This window comes from Cyanistes caeruleus, chromosome 1, assembly GCF_971803275.1.
Source record: "Cyanistes caeruleus chromosome 1, bCyaCae1.hap1.1, whole genome shotgun sequence".
Classification (NCBI taxonomy): Eukaryota; Metazoa; Chordata; class Aves; order Passeriformes; family Paridae; genus Cyanistes; species Cyanistes caeruleus.
Genome location: NC_141701.1, coordinates 110,065,350 through 110,086,257, shown reverse-complemented (window position 1 = coordinate 110,086,257; position 20,908 = coordinate 110,065,350). Strand labels below are relative to the sequence as shown.

Genomic DNA, 20,908 nt, shown 5'->3' with positions numbered 1-20,908 from the left:
GAGCACAGTGATGTGGCATACAACGAATTCTTGTTGAACACTTTATATAACAAGAATGATTCATTATAGAAGATACAAAAGTTACATTACAAAGAAGGAGGCACCAAAACAGGGCAGAGCCTCCAGTGCTAGAGAATCACTTCATAGTAAGTGCTGGTAGCCAAAAAGAGGCTTGTGCAGAGCCTTTTTCAGTGAGTACTCTGCTGACAGGGAAGAGGATGCAGCAATGGCTTTGAGGAGGAATTGGATCTATGTTTTTGAAGCTGATATATCCCCCTTGAGAGCTGTTTTTAATGGCTGATGATGCAAGGAGATTTCACAGTGGAAAATCTTGATGCACTGAAAACCATCAAAAATAATGTCCATCAGGTCTATTAATGCAAACATCTCCCTGGTCAGGGTGAGGAACAAAACTTTTGTTGTGTGTACAAATATCCACACAGCTTTCTGCAGTCCCTGATAAAAGCACCTGAGCTAGCTGCACAGCAGTGCAATTGTTTTACCAAAGAATACTGCCCATGTCTGCAACTCACAGCTTGTACTTGGCTTCAGTCAAGAGCCACTACACTCCTTGGTATGGTAAACAGCTTCTGAAGTAAGACAGTGCTTCACATTAAGCCTTCATATTCATAGTTCCTCAGTGTCTGAAAGGAGCCAGAGCAGATACTTCCAGCAGGTATCTTAATAAAAAGGGAAACAGACAATTCAGTGATATTTTAAAAAGAACCTCCTAGAAACATAACTTTGCCATCTCCAGCTGACCATACTGCTTCAGTGGGTCTGTCAGCAGCCACTTTCTGTCAGCAGCACTGAAGTCTTACAGAGGCACTGTGCAGAGGGAGTGTGAGGAAATCCATCCTTGGATATGTGGGAGGTATTGGCAAGATGTGAACAGCAAATCCATGGTAATTCTGAGGTGCTACCCAAAAGCTTTTCCTAGATGAGAAACAGAAAGTGGTATCTCTTACTACATTTTTTAGATGGCAACAGTAGCTTGAATGCCATACAGCCTGAGAATCTGCCATCACCCCAAAGAAAATAAATGTTAGGTAATGCCTTTAGTTAACATCGACTTTTATCAAATGTCACATGCTGGTTTTGAGTCTGAGTTTATTCTGATTTGGTGCTGCATTACCAGGTGCCTTATCATTTTGGAACACTGAAGTACAGAACATACACAGTTGCTCTTTTACATTACATAGTCATACTGGCTATGTAGCTTGATAATATCATAGATGTGTTTGTTAAGTTGAAAAAAAGAAAAATGGAATGCATGACAAATCAAAAAGCTGATCTCTTCTGACTGTGGCATAAGTGCATGACATTGATTGAAGAAGAGACAGTTCTGGAGCCTTTCTTCTCTTTTTGCTCATCATTGTAAGGGCTGTGACTGTCCTTTAAGGCTCCTTGTTTTCTTCCTGTGTGTTGTGTTCTCATAGAGGTGATATTTTACATGTGTTGGATGTATGCTTTTTGTTCTCCTTTTTATGCCCTGACATTGATCCAACCCAGTTTTCCAGGTTTCACTCCCTTTGTGATCGGAAACTTACTGAGAAAGGAACACTGGGATGACCACACTGCTTGTCTAAGGCATTTTTAAACAACAGCTGGACCTCTCATGCGTCCTAGCCTACTGAGATCTTGAACAACCCAAAACTGTCTGGTGTTTGCTGGGGTGTTGGAGGCCAAAATGAAGGGCTGAACCTTTCTTCCTAAAGACAGAAGTAACTTGTGTGAGTTAAATCTGCTCGGCTGGTTTGCAGAGAGAACAGCTGGGCCTGATTCAGTATGAGCTCTGCACTACCACCCACTCTTTTCCCCATCAAGAGCTGAGCAGACTCCCAGATGAAAAAGCATTCTCTGACTCCTGCAAGCAGAGAGAGGGCTGCTGTGGAAGTGGAATATGCTGCCATGGAGAAACATGACTATGGCTGACACAGTAGCACCTCCTGGTGTTTCATGGCAGGGAACAGGGAGATTTAATGGGAAATACAGCAGTAAATTTAATATATATACAGGGACACTTGTTTAGAGAGAGAGAAGTCAAGGAAAGCATGTTGGGTTTCACCTCAGTGATGCATATATTTATTGCTAAGATCTGCATAAATTTATCTCATAAAATGAAGATCAACTTTCTGTGAAGCCTGTTTCATCTTGTCCTGTCATCTGTTTTAATATGTTCACTGACCTTCTTTCCTGTAATAAATCTATTAATTCCCTTTCTCCAGTCATCTTCTTTTAAACTGACAGATTTGTCAATTTAAAGAATTGAATTTCAGGGACAGCATGTTGTCAGGAGAAAAAAGATACCTTTGCAGCAGTAAGACAGGACAGTTAACAATGTGGATGTTCATAGGAGAGCAGGTGGTTCCTGCAAATAAATAGAGATTACCAACAAGGTATAGAATACCTACCAGATGATCTACACATTCTCATGCACAACACAGTAGCACAAAAAGTGAACTATTTACTGCTGTTTTGTTATTCTTGCTCATACACTGGAGACTTGACAGAGAACGTTTTAAGAGCTGAGCAGTGTGGGTGACCAATTGTCAGGGCAAAGTTGCTGAGTTCATGATTACCCTTCACACTGCCCCCAAACTATGTGACTAAAAAGACCCAGGTCTTAGAAGATTCTCCTTGTGAACACATAATCTGTGTTCTGTACAAGAACACATACTGGAAGAAGTATCCATTAGATTTTGTGTTCATGTATGTGTGTAGACATATGCAGGTATGCAGGTATAGATATATTTAACTGATTGCTTTGTTGTGACCTAAGAAGATGAGACATAGATTTTTGATGTTGCTCTGAGGTCTGAATGTCAGATTTTTTTAGCCATAAAATCGTGTTCAATGTGACCTTTTACAGTCAAAGATTTTGACACTGCTTTCCAGGAGATCATATCCTCTAGGGGGCAGTTTGTACCACAAGTGAAAATATTGAAACATGATGGTCCCTCTGAGATGAAATTATTTCTAGAAGTATTTGGTTAAAGAACTGAACACATTTATCTTTTTCATGAGAGAGGGAAAACTCAGAAAACTTATGTGGAATAATAGGAACAAGCCCAAACTAGCAAACACAGAAAGCAATCTTGTGATTGCTAAGTGTTTCAGAGTCAATGAGTGAAAAGAGAATAAATTTAGGTAGAGTTCTGTTTTACAGCTAAAATTGCATGCCTCTGACTTCCTTGCAGAGGTACAACAATGAATAATAATGCATCTAGGATCTCAGAATAATATTCAACATGAGAAAAAATCAAAGTAGAGAAGGAAAAAAACATGGGGTTTAGCTGAAGTTTTAATGATGGCAAGATGGTTGGGGCGGGGGAGGAATTAACCATGTCACACTATTGGTTGTTATTATAAGCAGCAATGCAAGCAATTCCATAACTGAGGTAGCCATCACCTTACAGCAGCTGTTTTTCACATTGGTTATGACATTTCATGTAGGCAATGCTGCCTCTCTCTCTCTCATGTTTGTTTCTTTGGCCTGTTTTTCTACATTTGCATGTTTCGCCTGGTCTTGTGACAGAGCACAGCCAGTCATCAAGGTTCCCTTCACAGCTGGAATTTGTGTTGAACATTCTTGGTTGGTAGCAAAGCTCATGGAGACATTTTCAAGATTAGGCCCTTTGAGGACACTGGGCAGCTGGAGAACAGATACGATTTGCAGTTTGGGTACGTGCAGGTGTCAGGTTATTTAGTTCTTCGTACTTGCAAGTTCACATGGCCACACTGAAGCCTGTGGGCTGATGGTGCTTTATATTTATGGAAAACCTATCTCACTGGTTCTTACTTCTGGCTTTAAATCAATCATGTCGAATTTTGTTCCATGATTCTGGCAGAGAACAAGATCACAATGAATTCATGTTTATAGTTCCCTATTTCCTATTTCTTTTTTTTTTCAGAATGCATCATAGATCTTTCTATAGCAATTGATATTTCAAGGAGCATGCAGCCATCATCCACAATGCTTCTGAAACAGAGACTGCAAGCATTCCTCCCCAGACTTCTACTCCAGATGAAATCACTGCCAAATACCAGCTGTAATGCTCCAGTTGACATTGGGTTTAAGTTCCAAGTATTGGCACAGAACAAACAATTAATCTTTGACTCTGGTTTTGAAGACTATAATGAAGAGATCATCCAGAAGTTCTTAGATACGCAGAGCACTGTGGACACCTACATGAATGCAGACTTTTTGCAGGCACTTGAGGAGAACTTCTTTAATGCGACCTCTGCTAAAGTTAAGGTAACTTAGTGGTATGAAAATACATCTTGGAAAAATTAGGCATTTTGATATTTACAGACTCTGACACTGAGTACTCCAGGAAGACAAAAAAGTAGTTTGGGAATAGATGATGCTAATATGCAGAATCACAGAATGGTAGAGATTAGAAGGAATCCCTGGAAGTCACCTTCTTCAATCCCTGTGCCCAATGAGGAACAACTAGAGTGGGCTGTCCAGGGCTGTGTCCTGATGGCTTTTGTGTATCTTCAATAGAGACTTCTCAATGTTTCCAGTCAAGCTGTGCCAGTGCTCAGTCACCCTCACATTTTCTTAAGTTTATATAGAGCCTCCTGTTTTTTCATGGATCTGATATAACTTGATATATCAATTCCAATTCCTTAGGCACTCCTGTAGTGAGATGGTACCTAGAACATTTGGTTTAACACATGTGATGATGAGAATTCATACAAACAACCTTCTTATATATACCATGGAATGATTGTACTTTGGGCAGTGGAAAGTGGTTTTCTTTCAGGAACTCCTATTCTTAAAAGGAAACTACATTCTAATTCATGATTCTGTGTCTTTGTCCAGAATAGCGGCAGCTCAAAGCAGAAGTTACAGAAAAAGGCCACTTGAGAAATTTGTTTACAGAAGTTTGTTCATGTCATTAACTTGTCAAATAATTTCAAGTAACAAAGCTAGGTTCTACTTACAGATAACTGATGATCAGGAAAATCTGCTTAGATACTGCAGTTAATTCATCCATCCTGAAGTGAGGTGAAGGGAGAAGCATAAAGCTTCATCCAATCTCTTCTGAAATGAATGGGGATTCTTTCAACTTGGGTTCAGGAAATTCAGATCTCATTGGACTGTTGCAGGGTCAATGCCTTAACGATTTATTCTTGATAAGGCACTGACTAAAGCACTGAGCATGTCCTGTAGTAATTGAATATTAGCACTTACTAAGGTCTCCTTGCAGGAAGACCTTCCTACTAAGGAAGGACTGGTTAGTTATTGCCAAATACATAAGAGGTTTCCTCATCCAACTTTATTTTAATTTTTGTAAAACACCAATTTTAATCTGGCATGGAGTGAGGAAGCCATATTACAAATTCCTCCTCTTTCTGGTGAAAGTTGGCATTCTATTTTTTACAGCATTTGCATAAGTGTGTGTGTGACTTACCAATTTAAGTAATTAATTTATTTACCAGTTTGCATATTTAATGTTTTTTTTCCAAAGATTTCTTAAAATGTCTGAACAGGGAACATGACCACAAAAGATTTTGTTTGTTCTGAGTCTCAGAGAAAGACCTTGTTTGACATAAAAGTAAAAGCATTTTTTCCTCCTAATTGCCAGTTCTGGAGATCAGTGTCAAGCAAGGCTTCTTTCTGCTTAGGCATTATTATTATAAATAAATATGCTACATATCTCAGCACTTTACCAGTGGATTAATATTCTTCTCTGACACTGTTTATATACAAATTGAAAGTACAAGAATTTAGAATGTGCATGAAATTGTAATTTAATCTTCCTAGGATCCTGAGCAATAACATGCTTGTTCTGTAAAGATTATTCATTATAAAACTCATCAGGGACTATGATTCTCTATTGGTTGAATTTCTTCTTTTCTTTTTTATTTGTTTGCTTAGCAGCAAAAAAAGTTGTACCTAATTCCAGCATTTTCAACAATGGATGTGTTCCAACAAGAGCTTGATATAAACAGATGCTTTGTAAAAGTAATATCTTTACATATATTTACATATAATGCCCACGATACCACCCCACATTTCCTGTTCCCCATGTTTTTAAAATGGAAAGATCATATTAAAAACAACCAAAACTGGGCCTACAGTGTTGTCTTTAATAATCTGTGATGAGTTTACCCATCCATGGTCCAGCTCTCTGCTGTATCACATGGTACTTGAGTTAGCATAGAATTTGTACCAGTGCCTCCATGTTGTGTATTTGGTAACTTACCAGTTTGCTCTAGCTTTAATTGGTGTGGCAGTCACTTCATTTGCTTTTGTCACTTGTGGAAAAAATTACTTTAACAGAAATAATGGTGTTTGCATTGGTCAAAGCCATGCCTTGCATATGAAATGTAAAATATGAAGGTAGGAGGAAAGAAGCTCTAGCTGTGCTTGCTCACTTGCTGGTCAGAGAGTTTAGGAGGATTTTAAGTCATTACCGCTGGGGAAAGGACACAATTTACTTGTGCAGCTTCTTTCTAGGAAAATCCACTGAGTGAGTGGAATCTGATCTTCTGTTGGTTTGAAGAGGGAATTGGAGGAGAAAAATGGAAAGGGACTGATAGCTTGAGGAAGAACTGTAAGAAATTGTGCTTTCCTGGAAGAGGTCTTAACTATAACTCTTTGGCCTGAAAAAATGGAAATGTAGCAAATATAAATTATGAACATGCTGAGGTGAGCTAAACCTGATGTCTTAGGAAGGAAACACAGGGCAGAGAACAGAGCAGGGTGATAACATGCCTATCTGCATGGGGAGAGGACTAGAACCAAAAAGGTTGCTCTTATTGGTGTGCCCCAGTTGACAGCCAACAGGAGCTGCTATTGGAGAAATGGGAAAATTTGTTTGCTTTAAATGATTCTCCACATCCACATATAAGAGAATTCTTCAGACATCAGAGAAAGTTTTTCAGTGGATAAGTTAAAAAAGAATTTGTCTCCTACCTTGCATGCTAACAGATATAATAGCCATGCTATATTCAGCAAGAAAAATCCCTCAAATAGAAGTGCTACCAAGGAAGAGAAGCTTTTGTGTTCTGTTCTCATTTTTCCTCACTACCATTTTCCAGCACACATTTCAGATCTACCACAGTCTAATGCAATTTGACTATCTCAGAGCCATTCCTCAATGTGAACTGTACTTTTTACAAAGACTGAACTTTCAGTCCCTTTGCAATTGATTTGTCATTACTCCCTTTCCTGACAGGTTCTGTTAGTATTTTCAGATGGACTGGATGATTCACCGGAAGACCTGAAGAAAGCAGCAGACTCACTTCGCTTTAAAGGTATTACACTACCACATGGATGTTCCAGCCTCCAACTACCACAGGCCTGATGTACAGCTCCCCCATTGCAACTTTTCCATGTAACACTGCCTCTCCATGCTCATGTGGCATTGCCCAGGAGTCCCTGGGAGAGTATTTACTTCTTCAAGTGAGTGTATGTGATGACTTGTCACTATATGGCAGATGATGCCAGAGACATGCCTAGGGGTGCAGAGGTTCTTGTTTCTGGAGTCTAGCTCCAACACCTGAAGCAATTCAGGATGAACTCCTCTCATCAGAGGTTAGGTACAACTCTGACTTCTCTAGGTAAAAAACAGGCTTGAACTTGTGTTTGGGCATCTGAGTAACAATCTGGTCTGACAGCTAGGGAGAGAAATCAACTGGAAAATTATGGTCTCGATTTTCCTCCTACAAATTTTTCTCAATAGCTTGATTTCTTTTAGCATTCTGTGTTGAAGCCATGAAATGTAAGTCTTGCAGGGAATTGCTGTTATTAAAGTTTGTATTGTTGGTTAAATAGTATGTTTTTTAATAGTGGTTAAATTCACTAATTTTAGTCTGTGCTTATGTTGAAGGTCTTGATGCACTTCTATTAGTTGGCCTGGACAATACACAGAACTTGACTGAATTTTGGGAAATAGAGTTTGGCAGAGGGTTTGGATACAATGAACCTCTGAGTGTTGGGTTTGAAGATATTGCAAACATCTTGCAGAGAAACCTTGTAAGTCCTTTTATGATACAAACAAAAGGAGGGGAAAAATCAGTCTTTGTTTTATGATTAATATATGTAAATGAAATGTTTCTTGTAATTTTTCAGGATACTGTTGCAGAAAGAAAATGCTGTAAGGTTATTTGTAAGTGTCTTGGAGAAAGTGGTGATCATGGTGTCCGGGGAAATCCTGGAAGGAAGGTAGGAGGTCTAAGATAGACATTAAATAAGAACAGCTTTATTTTTCAAAGTGTTTCTGGTTTTTGTAGTATTTGAGAGCATGCATGCATGTCCCCGTGATATTTTATGTTAGGACAGATGAAGGAGAAACACTGAATATGATCCTTTCTCTGCTTCATGCTCCTATGTAAAAGTATTTTTGTAATTGAAATTATTTGTACATATAAAAATCATTAAGCACTCTCCTGCACCAATTCAGCAGAATATGGAGAGGGATTAAAAAAATTAAGTCTGATTAACCAAGAAACTTATTATCTATTGGGAATGAGAAATTTTCAAATGACAAGCTGAGACTAGAAAATAATCCTTTTTCACTACGTACGAGCCTTATCCTTTTGTGACTCGTTATTCCAAATATCCTCTTCTATAAGTCTGTTTTGATCCAAAAGGATTACTTCTTTTAAGATTTTAAATTGTTTGTTTTAAGCCTTTTGATATATTACAGATATCACTACTTCTACAGCATACTTGCAGAAGTAATTATTAAGGTTTTAAATATATGTAGTCTCCATTAGACTACTATTCATTCCATTATTTCTACTCATTCCAGTAGCATGTGAGATAAATTATATCTGCAGTTCAGTTATGTGGTTGTAGTTAATGACTTTTTGGTTATCTCTTAACAAAAGTATAGTCTTCTAATACTTCTTCATAAATCAATTTACTGGTATCTTCCATTACTCTTGTTGATTTTCTTACACCTTTCTATTTTACTAAAAGTATAGATTAAGGTGCTAAGACAGTGTTGAGAATGTAAACAGGGTTGTTTTGCTACTAAAAATTCCCTTTGTTCCAGTTTCTCTCTGCTCAAGTTTTTGCCCTAAGGGTATGATATTTACATGATTTCCAATACAAAGTTGAAACATTCCTATGTGTTTGCAAGGCATTACAATAACTTCATCCTAACAAGTTTCCAACTCCTTATATTTTTCATTTCACCTTAGAATTTCATTACTGTATAATACTTTCTTTTCCAAATCACTGGAAAGATGTTTGATTTGATCAAGTACTCCAATGAGCTTTTTTATCAGAGAGTATCGTGAAAACACCAACTGAAATTTTATAATAGCCATTGGTATTTTCTTGGGGTTGTGTTTGGGGTTTTTTTCACAGCCATGTCAAACACATAGGACTGTACAGTGACTGTGTAAATGTGGGGAGCCTGTTGTCCTCAGCATAACCAGATCTAATTTTCAGGAAATGTTTTCTATCTCCATGTGCAGAATAATCTGATAGAGATGAACCCGGTGTGCTTGGATAACATTGTTACTTATCTTTTAAATTGTCATTTTTCAGGGAAGTTCAGGTTACAGAGGGTCTCCTGGCCATCCTGGTGAGGAAGGTGGGATTGTAAGTAAACATTTATCTTCCTGCTATGATGTTGTTATTTGGTGCCTGAACCTCTCTGCACTTACTCACTGAGTACTTATCAGTGTTAACCCAAAATATGTTAAAGGAACAGGTAGATACACAGATCTGTTTCTCTGTGCCTCTGCATCTCACCATAGATAGTTACTCAGTGAAAAAACCAACTCACCAAAAATGCTTTAGTTATTCAGTTAAAAAAACCAGCCCACCTTCAAATACAGGCATTTCAGTTGGAGATAGGTAATGCACTATAAACATGGCATGATACTGAGAGCAAAGAACCAGGTGCATCTCAAACTAGTAATTAATGTTCTCTTATGGCCCATATGAAAATTTCCAGGTGACTTTCTTTTGTGTCCTTTGTGCAGTGAATGGTGATGTAGCTCTGTCTTGCTTTAATCTTATGTGATGCATTAAGAGGTAATCATCATTTTATGGGTGAGATTGAACATTTTCTTTTGTTTCTTAGGGGGAGAGAGGCCCAGCTGGTTTCAGTGGGACTCAAGGAGGCAGGGGATGTCCAGGTGCCAGAGGCCATAAGGTAAGTATGTAACCTTGAAATGTTTCCTAATTTTGTTTTCCACAAACCTGTTTTCTGTACTGGGAACAAATCCTTGTGCTGTCTTCCTGAAGCATGGATGAACATCAAGATCCAGCTGTAGGAATGGCAGACAGTGTTTGCTGTCTCATTTTGAGAGTTATTTTGTGTAACCCAAGCATGGTTGAATGGCTCAGGATTTTGCTGACTAAGCAATTTCACGATGACTTCTTCACCACCAACTCCAGACTGGCCTTAAAGCTGTATAGTTTTATGGAGTGGGAATGAAAATTAAACCTGTAATGTGTTCCTAGAGGAAAGGAGGAAATCCCATACATGGAAGTAGAAGGTTTTACAGTAGGGACTACCAATAGTGATCTCAGCATACTTCTACACAGCAAGCTATTGTGCCCTGCTTTTCAAGCTCAATAAAAATACTTTTACCAAATTTCACCTATATTTATTTTAAATTTCAGGGGGCCAGAGGCTATAGAGGAACCCAGGTATGTGTTTTCATGTGTGATCAATTTTCTTTGAGAACAGAGTCCAGCTTCCTTTCTTGTTACCCTGTAAAATGAAATTATCAATAAGGAAGGAAAATAGTGTAAAAACTTCTCAGTATTTAATGTACTTTTGCTATGGTTCTATAAGGATGGATTCAAGATACCTATCACATTAATCAAAACCAGCAGTGATAATGGTGTTTTTATGATTGCAGTCATAGTTGATTTAGTCTAACTGATGGGAAAAAGATTTATTTACTGACTAATTTGATAATCTGTTAAGGTGGTGATTTTGGTCATCTGAATCTCATTCTAATTGTGAAGAGGAGCAGAGGGAAAAAAGGTTATAACTAATATTTATTGGGTGCTTGACAGCATTTTCACTAGATCGTTATTGATATGTCTTCAATATCCAAACTTCTCTTCAATCTGTGTTTGTCATCTCGTCTGCTAATATTTCAAGTCTGCTTTTTAACCTTTTTAATCATACCTGCTCATGAAGGGGATATGGTCAATAATTCAGTAATAAATGTGAGGCCTGGAAGACCATGATCTATTATGGTAATAATTTCCATGCTACAGTGATTAAAAATAATTAACTTGTATTGAAAGCTTTGATACAAAACCACTTCTAAAAATTACTTGTGAGCCTCAAAGATTCAGAAGATGTTTGATGTAACTGAGCAGCTGGGAGAAGTGTTTCAGAGAGTTTCAGAGAGTGTTTCCAAAACCTCAGCTTTATTTAAAGTACTGCTCTGTGCTAACTTTTTAATGTTCTCATGCGCTTCTCTTTCCTTTTCCATTTTCTGCTCTGTTCTCTGAAGTAAGTTGTCCTCCTTCAAATATCCAAAATATCTGATTGTAGAAGAGGGAGAGTACTTGCTGGTGATATTGATTTGTAAAAGTTAAATAGTGCAGTAGGTCTTACTAGTTGCACAAACCCTACTGAAATCCAGTGGATACGTGAATACCTTCATTATGTTGTGTCATTGCATCCACAGATTTTATTTTAAATAAAAATATGAAACTTTCAGCACATAAAAAATGTGATTAAATTGTGCCAACTTAGTAAGGTTGAAGCAGTTTATTGAAGTTATTGAAGTCTGCAAGGCATTTTATTATAGCTATTTGAATAAAAGGAAATACTGAATATTTAATAGAATGAAGTTTGGCTTAGGTTTTCTGAGGTAGGAAATGACTGATGGAAAAGAATAACACTTCAATAAAAATCATGATTACTTAGTGCTCAAATTTTTTTCTGGAATGCTTATTCAAGAAATTCTTGTTTGTGACTTATTAATTTAATCAAAATGTACAGTCAGCTGTTTTTTCTTGTAGTAGATACAGAACTATTTTAAATTAAAGAAGTTCTTCCTCAGGAATTTTAACTAGGTGGTTTTACAAAGTAAATTTAGCATCAAAACCTCCAAAGCAATTGTATCTGTGGTCTCTACCAGAGCTAGACTGCTGATTTTAACTTGTTCTTGTGCCACTTTCAGAGTCTGTTGAATATCATTTCATCTTTCTGATTAGTTCTCTCTGCTAATTTAATTTCTTACTACAAATTAAACCACCACAGTTAATCCTTTCATTTTTATCCTAGTAAAATAAGATGGAAGAGGTTTCAAAATATCCTGTAAAAACTGAGTGTGTTATTTGGCTGGGTCTGAAACATTGTGGAGCATACATACATGAAATAAGAGTTGCAAATTAATTTAGATTCCTCACACAAGTTAACACTGCAAAATCCTTAAGTCTGGGATGGGTATTTTGTGGGAAAATGACTTCCATAAATGTTTGCAATGTGCTGTATCATTTTTGCAGGCAAAGGGAAGAGAAAAGCAATGTAGATTTGAAAGGGATGGTGACTGACATTTATGTAGCATTGGTATTTATGTACTCTTCCTGAAAGAGTTATGAAGTTTCTTTAAAAATCCTAAAGTTTAAGATCAATCTTCTGTAATTATTTTTTAATCATGATTATTCTTTCTGGTTTTTACAATCCACTGTTCATGTTATAAAACTATGTAAAAAAGCAAAGCACAGTAGATACACATATGATGGTTGAAATCAGAATTACAAGGTTATCAGCATGATAGATCAAATACTAGTAATTTATTTTGGAATATATTTGGATTTTGAAGGTCCTGCAGCTGGGAAAATATTTGAAAGCTAAAAGAAAGAAAAGGAGAATTTAAATCCTTATGGAACTCTATAATTTAAATAGCTGTTTTCCTTAATAAGTGTTAATTAATTAACAGTTGTTTTAGACATTAATTAATGACATTCATTAAAATATTAATTAGTAATTAAAATTTATAGTTATTATTCTTAATTATTCTTGCTAATCATTAAAACCACAGCCCTTATTCAAGTTTCCAAATGCAGGGGGAACACTTCTTTCTTTGCTCAAAGACAAGTGGACTAATGCTAATTGGCTTTTTTTTTCTTTATTGCTACAGGGTGAACATGGTGAGAGTGGATTTGATGGCACTAATGGAGAGCAGGTAAACATTACTTTAAATGTGCAGTGCTGTTAAAGACACCAACCTCAGGGTTCAAAGGTACAGATATTGCACCTTGAATGGGCTTTAATGCTGAACAAAAGTTCTGTTGTTGGGTTTTTAGAATTGTATATCCGATTGAAGCTTGATTCTGCCAGAAAAAACTTGAGAACCTGATTTAGCAGAAAGAACAAACATTATTTTTTTTATTCTTTCCCCTTTCTGAGTCTAGGGAGAACGTGGACTTCCTGGACCTTCTGGAGAGAAAGGCAGCAGAGGAAAATGGGTGAAGTACCCCTTACAGTAATGTTTAGATTTTATGGAAACATCTTTCCAAAGTGTAATGGTGTCTGTAATGCATGTGATTTGTTTTTAATAGCTGCCTGTTCTCTAATATGCTGTCACTCTTGCTCTAAATCAGTGTAGCTCCACTGACTTCAACACATCTGACCTCTGCTGCCACAGATACTATTTATACTTGGACCTGAATTGTTTGTGCTCTTTTTATGAATTTAGGGCAGAAAAGGCCACAGAGGAGAACCAGGTGAACGAGGAGAATCTGGTCTAAGAGGAGATCATGTAAGTGATCTTTATTTTTATTTTATTTCACTGATTTGCACCTTGATTTTGTGATGGAGATGTCTGAAATATATGTGATTTGAAGAGTTTTTCACAGTCCTAGAAAATGCAGTACTCTGCAAGAAAAATGGCATATTCTAGGAGTCCTGAACTCTTTAGATGTAGATGGACTGATGTATTTTGATGTGTTGCTTGGAAGCAGGTGCTTAAGTGTCAGGTTTCCTGCTTGTTTATGATTTTTTGGTTGGTTTGTCTGTTTTCACTGTAGGAAACATATCTCCTTTTGGAGATACTTATCATAGAATCATAGAATGCCTTGGGCTGACAGGGACCTTAAAGATCAACTAGTTAGTTCCACATCCCTTGCCATGGGCAGGGATGCCTCACACTAGACCAGATGGTCTGGTGAAAAGACCAGATGGACTAGGTCAGTCTTCCCTGTTGGTTCCCACCCTACAGAGGAATTCTGGATCACTTAAAAACCCTGTGCACTGACTCTTGGTTAGTCATTTATAATGAGGCAAAGGAAAGTTACTTCTTCATGTTCACATTTTTCCCTTGCATGCTCCAGAGACCTGTATAAATGCACTGCCTGAGGACTAAAATTCCAGTGCAGACACCACAATTCTTGTCTTGAAAAGATACAACTTTGTCTTTTCACATAAATTTCAAAGACTTTGTTCCAAGCAGTCATATTTTGTGCTGACTTCTGTCTTTAAAGCTTAAATTGAATAAAAAAAATGCTCAAGTGTCATAGTAATTTGCCTCTTCAAAAGATTAGAATTTCACCTGATCTAGCATTAAGTGGTGAAATGGAACTCCATTCTAGTGTAACCCATCATCTGAAACTCATGAATTATGATCTTAACTCAATTAACTATATCAAATCAACCAGAACAGTTTCACATTTTAAGTTTAATTTGCTGTCCATTAGTAATTTTACTTTTAAGCTCTGTGGAAAAGAACTTTGTGGACTTTAAAGAACTTCTTATATCATGTTCTTACAAGTATCTTCATTTAAAACAGCCTTTTTATTTCTTTGCTGTCTGCAATTACAAATCTAATTAATTCTATTTCTGTATCCTTCTGCAGTAGTCAAAGTAATAAAGGTATGGTAATGGGAAATAATGAGCTTTCCATTGATCTTTTTCAGGGAGATCCTGGGGCTTACAATAATGTTAGTGGCCCTAAGGGTGAAAAGGGAAGCCTAGCACCACAGGTAAGCAAGTTGTTCTATTTTGTGAAGAGAGGATTTACCTAATTGCTAATTTCTATTGGCTGTCTAGTGACCAAGGAGGTTTCTGTTTGCATTTTGCCTTTAGTGTTTGTCTCCAACACAGAAAGCTTTAGGAACTGCTTGATACAGGAGGAAAAATAAAATAAAAGTTAAAATATTTACAAAGACTACAGAAATATTCTCATAATATAGGGTTAATGGAAAATATGGATTTAGTGTAAATGTATTATTCTACCACAAATTTACATTAGTAGCCTGAAAGGCTTCCAGTAATGGATTGTAAGAACACTGTTAAAAATCATGCTGGGAAAAATGCACAGGGTATCAACAGGCTGTACTCAGTATGTTATGGGACTGCTATTGGCTCAGCATGGTGGGTAAACTCCATTTTGATTTCTAAATAGAATATAAGAGTTTGGATATGTGCTTCTATAGTGATGCTTGAGTTTTTCACAGGTGTTTTAGCAAAACTGCAAGGAAAGAAGCATAAAAACTTGCATTACCATTACATTTTTTGGGGGAAAAAATAAGCAAAACTGACAAGTAATTGGGCAGTACAAAAATGATGGTGAATTAAAGTTTAAGAGGGTGGCAAACATGTGAGAAAAATTCACTGTTTTAGAAGTCTGATTCTCTCTGAACAAGTAGGGTTGTATGCATAGATGTATGTCTCTGTAGACTGCTTAAAGCAGTAGAAAAACTCTGAGAGTTACTTTTTGGAGAATAATTAGGTTTTGATTACTCTTTGGAAGCAAATATCATCTTAAGTAGTCTAACTGAAAGGCTGAAATCAATAAGAATGATTTCACAGAAGCCTTTACTTAGTATTGGCTCTTAGTTATTGGAAATCCAAAGCAGATGTGATCTGTCTGGTTCATAATTTTTGAATATAAATGATTTGCAGAAAGCAAGAATCAACATTAGTATGACACAATTGCAATGAAAATACTTAGAAGAAGAAACAAAGAAAGAATGTTTAAAGGAGAATGTGCATGTACTAGAAAAAGGAAAGAGTGTTTAAAGAGCATGGTCATTACTTTGTTTTTCAGGGAGACCCAGGCCCATGTGGACTCCAAGGAGAGCAGGGTTATGCTGGCCTAGATGTAAGAATAGCAATCAATATGGGGTTCAAATAACTGATAAAACATGCAGCGGCGCTCCCTCTGGGAAAACTAATTTTTGTGTTCTTCCTGTTATCCCACCCTTCAAACTCCTGCAAGGAGAAGGAACAAAAGTCTTCTAAAGTTTCATAGTGAAACATATTTGGCTTAAATTTAGTAGCTTATATATATTGCAATGTGTTTTCTTTAAAATCAGGAATTTGCATTCCTGTTAAATTCAGATCTGATTCATATGAAGTCACAAGCCTTAAACTCAATTTCTTTCTCAGTGAGCCTTAATTGCTTCACGATTCTACCCCAGAGGAATCTATCTCTTGTTTCTGCCTATAACTACAAGTTTTCCATGTCTGTTCAAGCATATAGATAAGCTCACTGGCAGCTGAGCTGCTCTTTTTTAGTTCACTGGAGACTGGAAATTGTGAAGGCCCCTCTTCTAGTCTGTCAGAATGGTGCCTAATGCCAAAGTGGGGCATGATCACTCCTCAGTCATGCTGCAAAAACATCCTAAAGGCCTCTGGTGATGTGAGGTTTAGCAGTAACATTGACTAGAGCTGCTGAGCAGTGTGCAGCAGGAAGTGGTGCAAACCTCTGGGCTCACAAGGAGAGGAGGGCACTTGTTCTCTTTAGTTTAGCCCAAGGGCAGCTGACTGGGAAGATGTTTTCCATCATTTTGTTGAAATGCCTTCTCTCTGCACTCATTAAAAATCCAAAATATATTTTCTTTTTGGAAAGACTTACATGTGTAAGAATTTCTGTCCCAAATCCACCTTTTTCTCATTTTTTTACCTTAAATCTTTCTGTGGAAATAATCTCTGCTTTCTTTAAGCTGCATTTGGTTTTATTGTATATATAATGTTTTATGATAAACTGCTGTTTCACATATTGCTCAGTATTCTGGATGTAATCTCTCATGCCATTCCTTCCTAGGGTGCAGCAGGTCGAAGAGGCCCTCCAGGTATAAAGGTGAGTGGCTGACACTGCTGCTATTTATATGCAGCTACATCTCCAGCCTGAGTGTTTGCTCCTCTTAAGGGAAAAACTTCATTGTGAGCCAAGACACAAGTATTTAACAATCAAAATCTATTTCAAGACAAGGCAGCCTTTGAATCTCAGGTGGATGTAATAGAGACCCTTCTGACTTGAAAGATTTAGAACTGTGAGTTTTCATCAAAATAAAAGGACAGTTAATTTTACTATTAGGGCAAGTACGGGAATGTATCTAGAGAAAAGACTGTCACTAAAGATGACAGGAATGAGTAGTCAGGCTGCGAAGCCTGACAGTTTATTCCTCCTTTGCTGCATGCACACAGAGATATGTGTCATGCACACAGAGATATGAGTGGATACACACATGCAGCACAGATAAAATTAGGGCAAGTTCTACACGATGCTTTGCTCAAAATAAACAGTGTTAATTGCGGCTCTGAGAATTGGCCAGGATTTTGGAAATAATTTCCCAAGTCAATATCTAGAAGAATATAGGATGTACTGAATATGTCAAACCCACTGCATGCTGACTGATCATTCCAGGAACAGCCTATTGTAGAAAAATCTCTTATGTTGTTGAGAGATGACAAAATCTCTCTCATTGTTGGGTGGTAGCCCTGCTTTACCTAAACTTATACTGCACAGAGTCACAATGAAAGAAAATTTTCCTGAGATGTACTTAGTAAAGACATCATTGCAATTCTCTTTAATGGTCATTCAGATAATGTTCTTGGAAAATAAAACTTGTTTGTCCCAGGGTTTGAATTACAAAATACTGTTATCAAAGCAAATCTAAAAGCAGCTATATTCTAGTGCAAGTAAAAATGAAATTCTGGGTATTCTCAAGTAGAGGTTACATGATCATTCTAGAAAACCTTTCTTTAGCACAAGTGGTCACATTTAATCCAAACTCTCTTCCAAGTTTCTAACACAGATAAGGAAGATGGTATATGCCATGATACAGCATTTCCCCCTTTACCTTAGCATATAAACCCAAGGAAAGAATACAATTTTGTGTAAACATTGTCAGTACCAACAGAGTGGAATATATCTTGAAGTCCTGCTGTGTGTTGAGTCTGGGGAATGGGCAGAGTTGTAGCTTCTGAGTAAAAGTGCCAACCAGCATTTTGAGTGTAAAATGTTAATAAATGATAGCAAGAATAACCATAGTGATGCAATATAGAACATAAATTTCAGTGAAGGAAAAAGATTGTCTTTTATGGCAGCAATATTTCTTCAGCAGCAATGTGTTTGATTTCTGAGCTTCCTGTCCCTCTCCTGTTGAGAGGTTTTGCTATACCTTTATTGTGTGACACCAGGTAACACAGGTTTTTTGCATTTAGAATGATTCAAATTAATATTTCACTAGGAAATGTCAATCAGAAGTGAGAATCCTGCAAGTTCCCTAAACTACAGTCTGGTCACTTCCCAGGTTTTTTCAATACACATGTATACTGTGTGCCAAAATCCCTGTTCCCACCTGGTTTCTGAAAGCCCCAATTTGGATTTCACTTTGAGAATACAAAATTTTCACTGAGGCATTGCAAATAGGAATATACTGGAAGGTTTTGATACTATTTGCAAGCAGGGAGAAAGCACCATGCTTTGGCTATTGCCAGGATCAGCATAACTTGAAAGAATATGAGCATTTTGCAACTGTTTCCTATTTCTATCTCAGAAATTCTTTATTAGGTTTATGAAGATATTTTAGATTAAAATATTGAAGAATATTCATCAAGTTTGCAACTTAATTAATCCAATTCTTGCGTGATAATCTCTTGATTGGAAATTAATTTCTTAGATAATTATGAAACTTTGTGCTTTTTTTTTCCTTTTTCCTGTTGGATTGCAGCTGGTATCTCATGAATGTTTGCATTATTCTGTCAGGTGCCAACACTAAGAAATAATCCAAGTAAGCTATGGGCTTAGTGGTGGTAACAGGACCAAAACTGAAGTCAGTGGAAATGGATCTGTACTGTATCTTGATTGTACTAACAAGCACAAGAACTCTTATGTGGTTAGAAAATAAGAATGTTCAACTTGTTTAGTAAATTCACAGAGTACAAAGTCAGTTGAACCTTTTCAACTAATTGAACCTTAGTTGAGACAGCCCTCTTTTGTCCATGGAGACACGCCTCAGCCAGTGATGAGGCCACCCTTTTGTAAAATGGCAGGGAACAAGAGAAATGACTGAAACTCACAGCAACAGAGAACTTTCAAACTGTTTTCATTCAAGTACTTGATGATCAGCTTTGACTTCTAGAAGCATATAAAAAAATTTGTCTGGGTCAATGAGCATTGAAAGGTAGGTACCAATCAGTGATCAAACACAGGTAATGTAGATATCCTTCCCTGAAAAGGTGTAAAAAGTGAAAGGCAAAGAGAATTGTAACTGAACTTCTGTCTTCCACATCCCCTGGTGAAACAAGATGGAATAGAAAACCCTGCAATACAACAGTGGCATCCATCATTGGGTGAGATTGTGGGTGTTGTGTCCTTCCACTGAGATCTCTTGTGTGGCAGGGTGTTACAAAGCTGCCACAGTGCATAACTCTATCAGTAGAATTTATGAGAGCTTTACTGTGAAGCTCTCCTGATGTCCCTGAGCCAGGAAGCAGATCTATTTAGCCCTGATGTTTGTGGGGTCTTCCTTCAAGGGTCCTTCTGTGGACCACAGTATCCTGCTTTGCAAGGAAATAGGATGTGATGAATAGGATATGACAAATCCCTCTGGAGGAGGAAGGCTTTGTGCTGAAAAGGGATAAAGAAGAATCCCTCTTTCAGGTAGATAAGAGGGATATTGTTAGTAATGTACTCAGAGACAAATAATCAAATTAGAGACAGTGAGCCAGACTTCATCCACCTAACACAAAAGGACTTGTTTCAGGTTTAGCTGTTAATAAAAGGCACTGAAATAACACCCTTATCAACAAAGTCATTAACTTCCCATGAACACACTGCTGTTCACCATATCCTAAAAAGGACTCCTCCCAAGACTTGTAGTTCCAATTGTCTGTGCCTTTCTGTGATAAAAGGAGACTAATTTTTTCAAATAGTTAAAACAACATAAAGAAGCACAGTTAGCCATTCTTAACAGTCAGAAGTAGTCAGCAGGCAGAAGGAATAGAAGGTGTGGTATCAGAGAGGTGTTTGTCACAGACAAGAACAACACTGCAATCTATGTGCTGGAAATAAAGCAAAATAGTGAAGAGGGAAAGGAGACTAACTTAAAGGAAGGCAAGAGAGAGAGGAAAAGGCAGGAGAGAAAAAAGGACAGCCAATTTTCTGGATTTTGATTCAAAGTAAATGTAAGTAGCTGAAAACTTTAAATTTGTTTTAGATTTTAATAGGGTGTGCCTAAGAAATATATCCATTTTTATTATAGCCAAAATTATTTTTGTGGAAATCTATTTCTATTTAATTTTTTTTACATCTGGCAATATCATATACTTACTGATGTACCATTTTACAGTGTTCTTTCTCTGGCTATAAATTAACACTGTTTTTTGCTTTTGGCTTTTTTTTTTTTTCTTTTTCTGTTATCTTTTGTTTAACTCATATGGTGCAGAATGAAAGTTCAACCTTTGAAATTCATTTTTCCTCAGAAGATTCTTTCCAGAACCATCTGTTTCCCAAGAATCTTCAGACATATATTTATTATTTCTCCAGTGAAAGGGGGTCTGCAAGGCCTGTAATACCTTGATGCTAATTGTCACCATTTTACTCAATCCAGAAGGCAGTGAGTATTTCTTGTGGACATCAACTAAACTGACTCATCCTCAGATAGCAGCTTTATGGAAATGGGAGCTGGAATTCTTTTTTTTTTTTTCCATCATCAAGGCAGATTTGA

General features: G+C 37.1%; 1 protein-coding gene across 2 annotated transcripts in view; it reads left to right on the top strand.

Annotated features, from left to right (window-relative positions):
• COL6A6 (collagen type VI alpha 6 chain) overlaps positions 1-20,908 on the top strand; it is an 83,281-nt gene that overhangs the window by 25,695 nt on the left and 36,678 nt on the right. For both annotated transcript variants that reach the window (XM_086849881.1, XM_086849889.1), the window contains 13 exons: positions 3,915-4,258; positions 7,194-7,272; positions 7,848-7,993; positions 8,090-8,182; positions 9,518-9,571; positions 10,059-10,130; positions 10,604-10,630; positions 13,093-13,137; positions 13,367-13,420; positions 13,651-13,713; positions 14,867-14,932; positions 16,000-16,053; positions 16,999-17,034. In XM_086849881.1, coding sequence (XP_086706007.1) covers positions 3,915-4,258; positions 7,194-7,272; positions 7,848-7,993; positions 8,090-8,182; positions 9,518-9,571; positions 10,059-10,130; positions 10,604-10,630; positions 13,093-13,137; positions 13,367-13,420; positions 13,651-13,713; positions 14,867-14,932; positions 16,000-16,053; positions 16,999-17,034 — 1,133 coding nt within the window. The remainder of the gene's footprint in view (positions 1-3,914; positions 4,259-7,193; positions 7,273-7,847; positions 7,994-8,089; positions 8,183-9,517; positions 9,572-10,058; positions 10,131-10,603; positions 10,631-13,092; positions 13,138-13,366; positions 13,421-13,650; positions 13,714-14,866; positions 14,933-15,999; positions 16,054-16,998; positions 17,035-20,908) is intronic.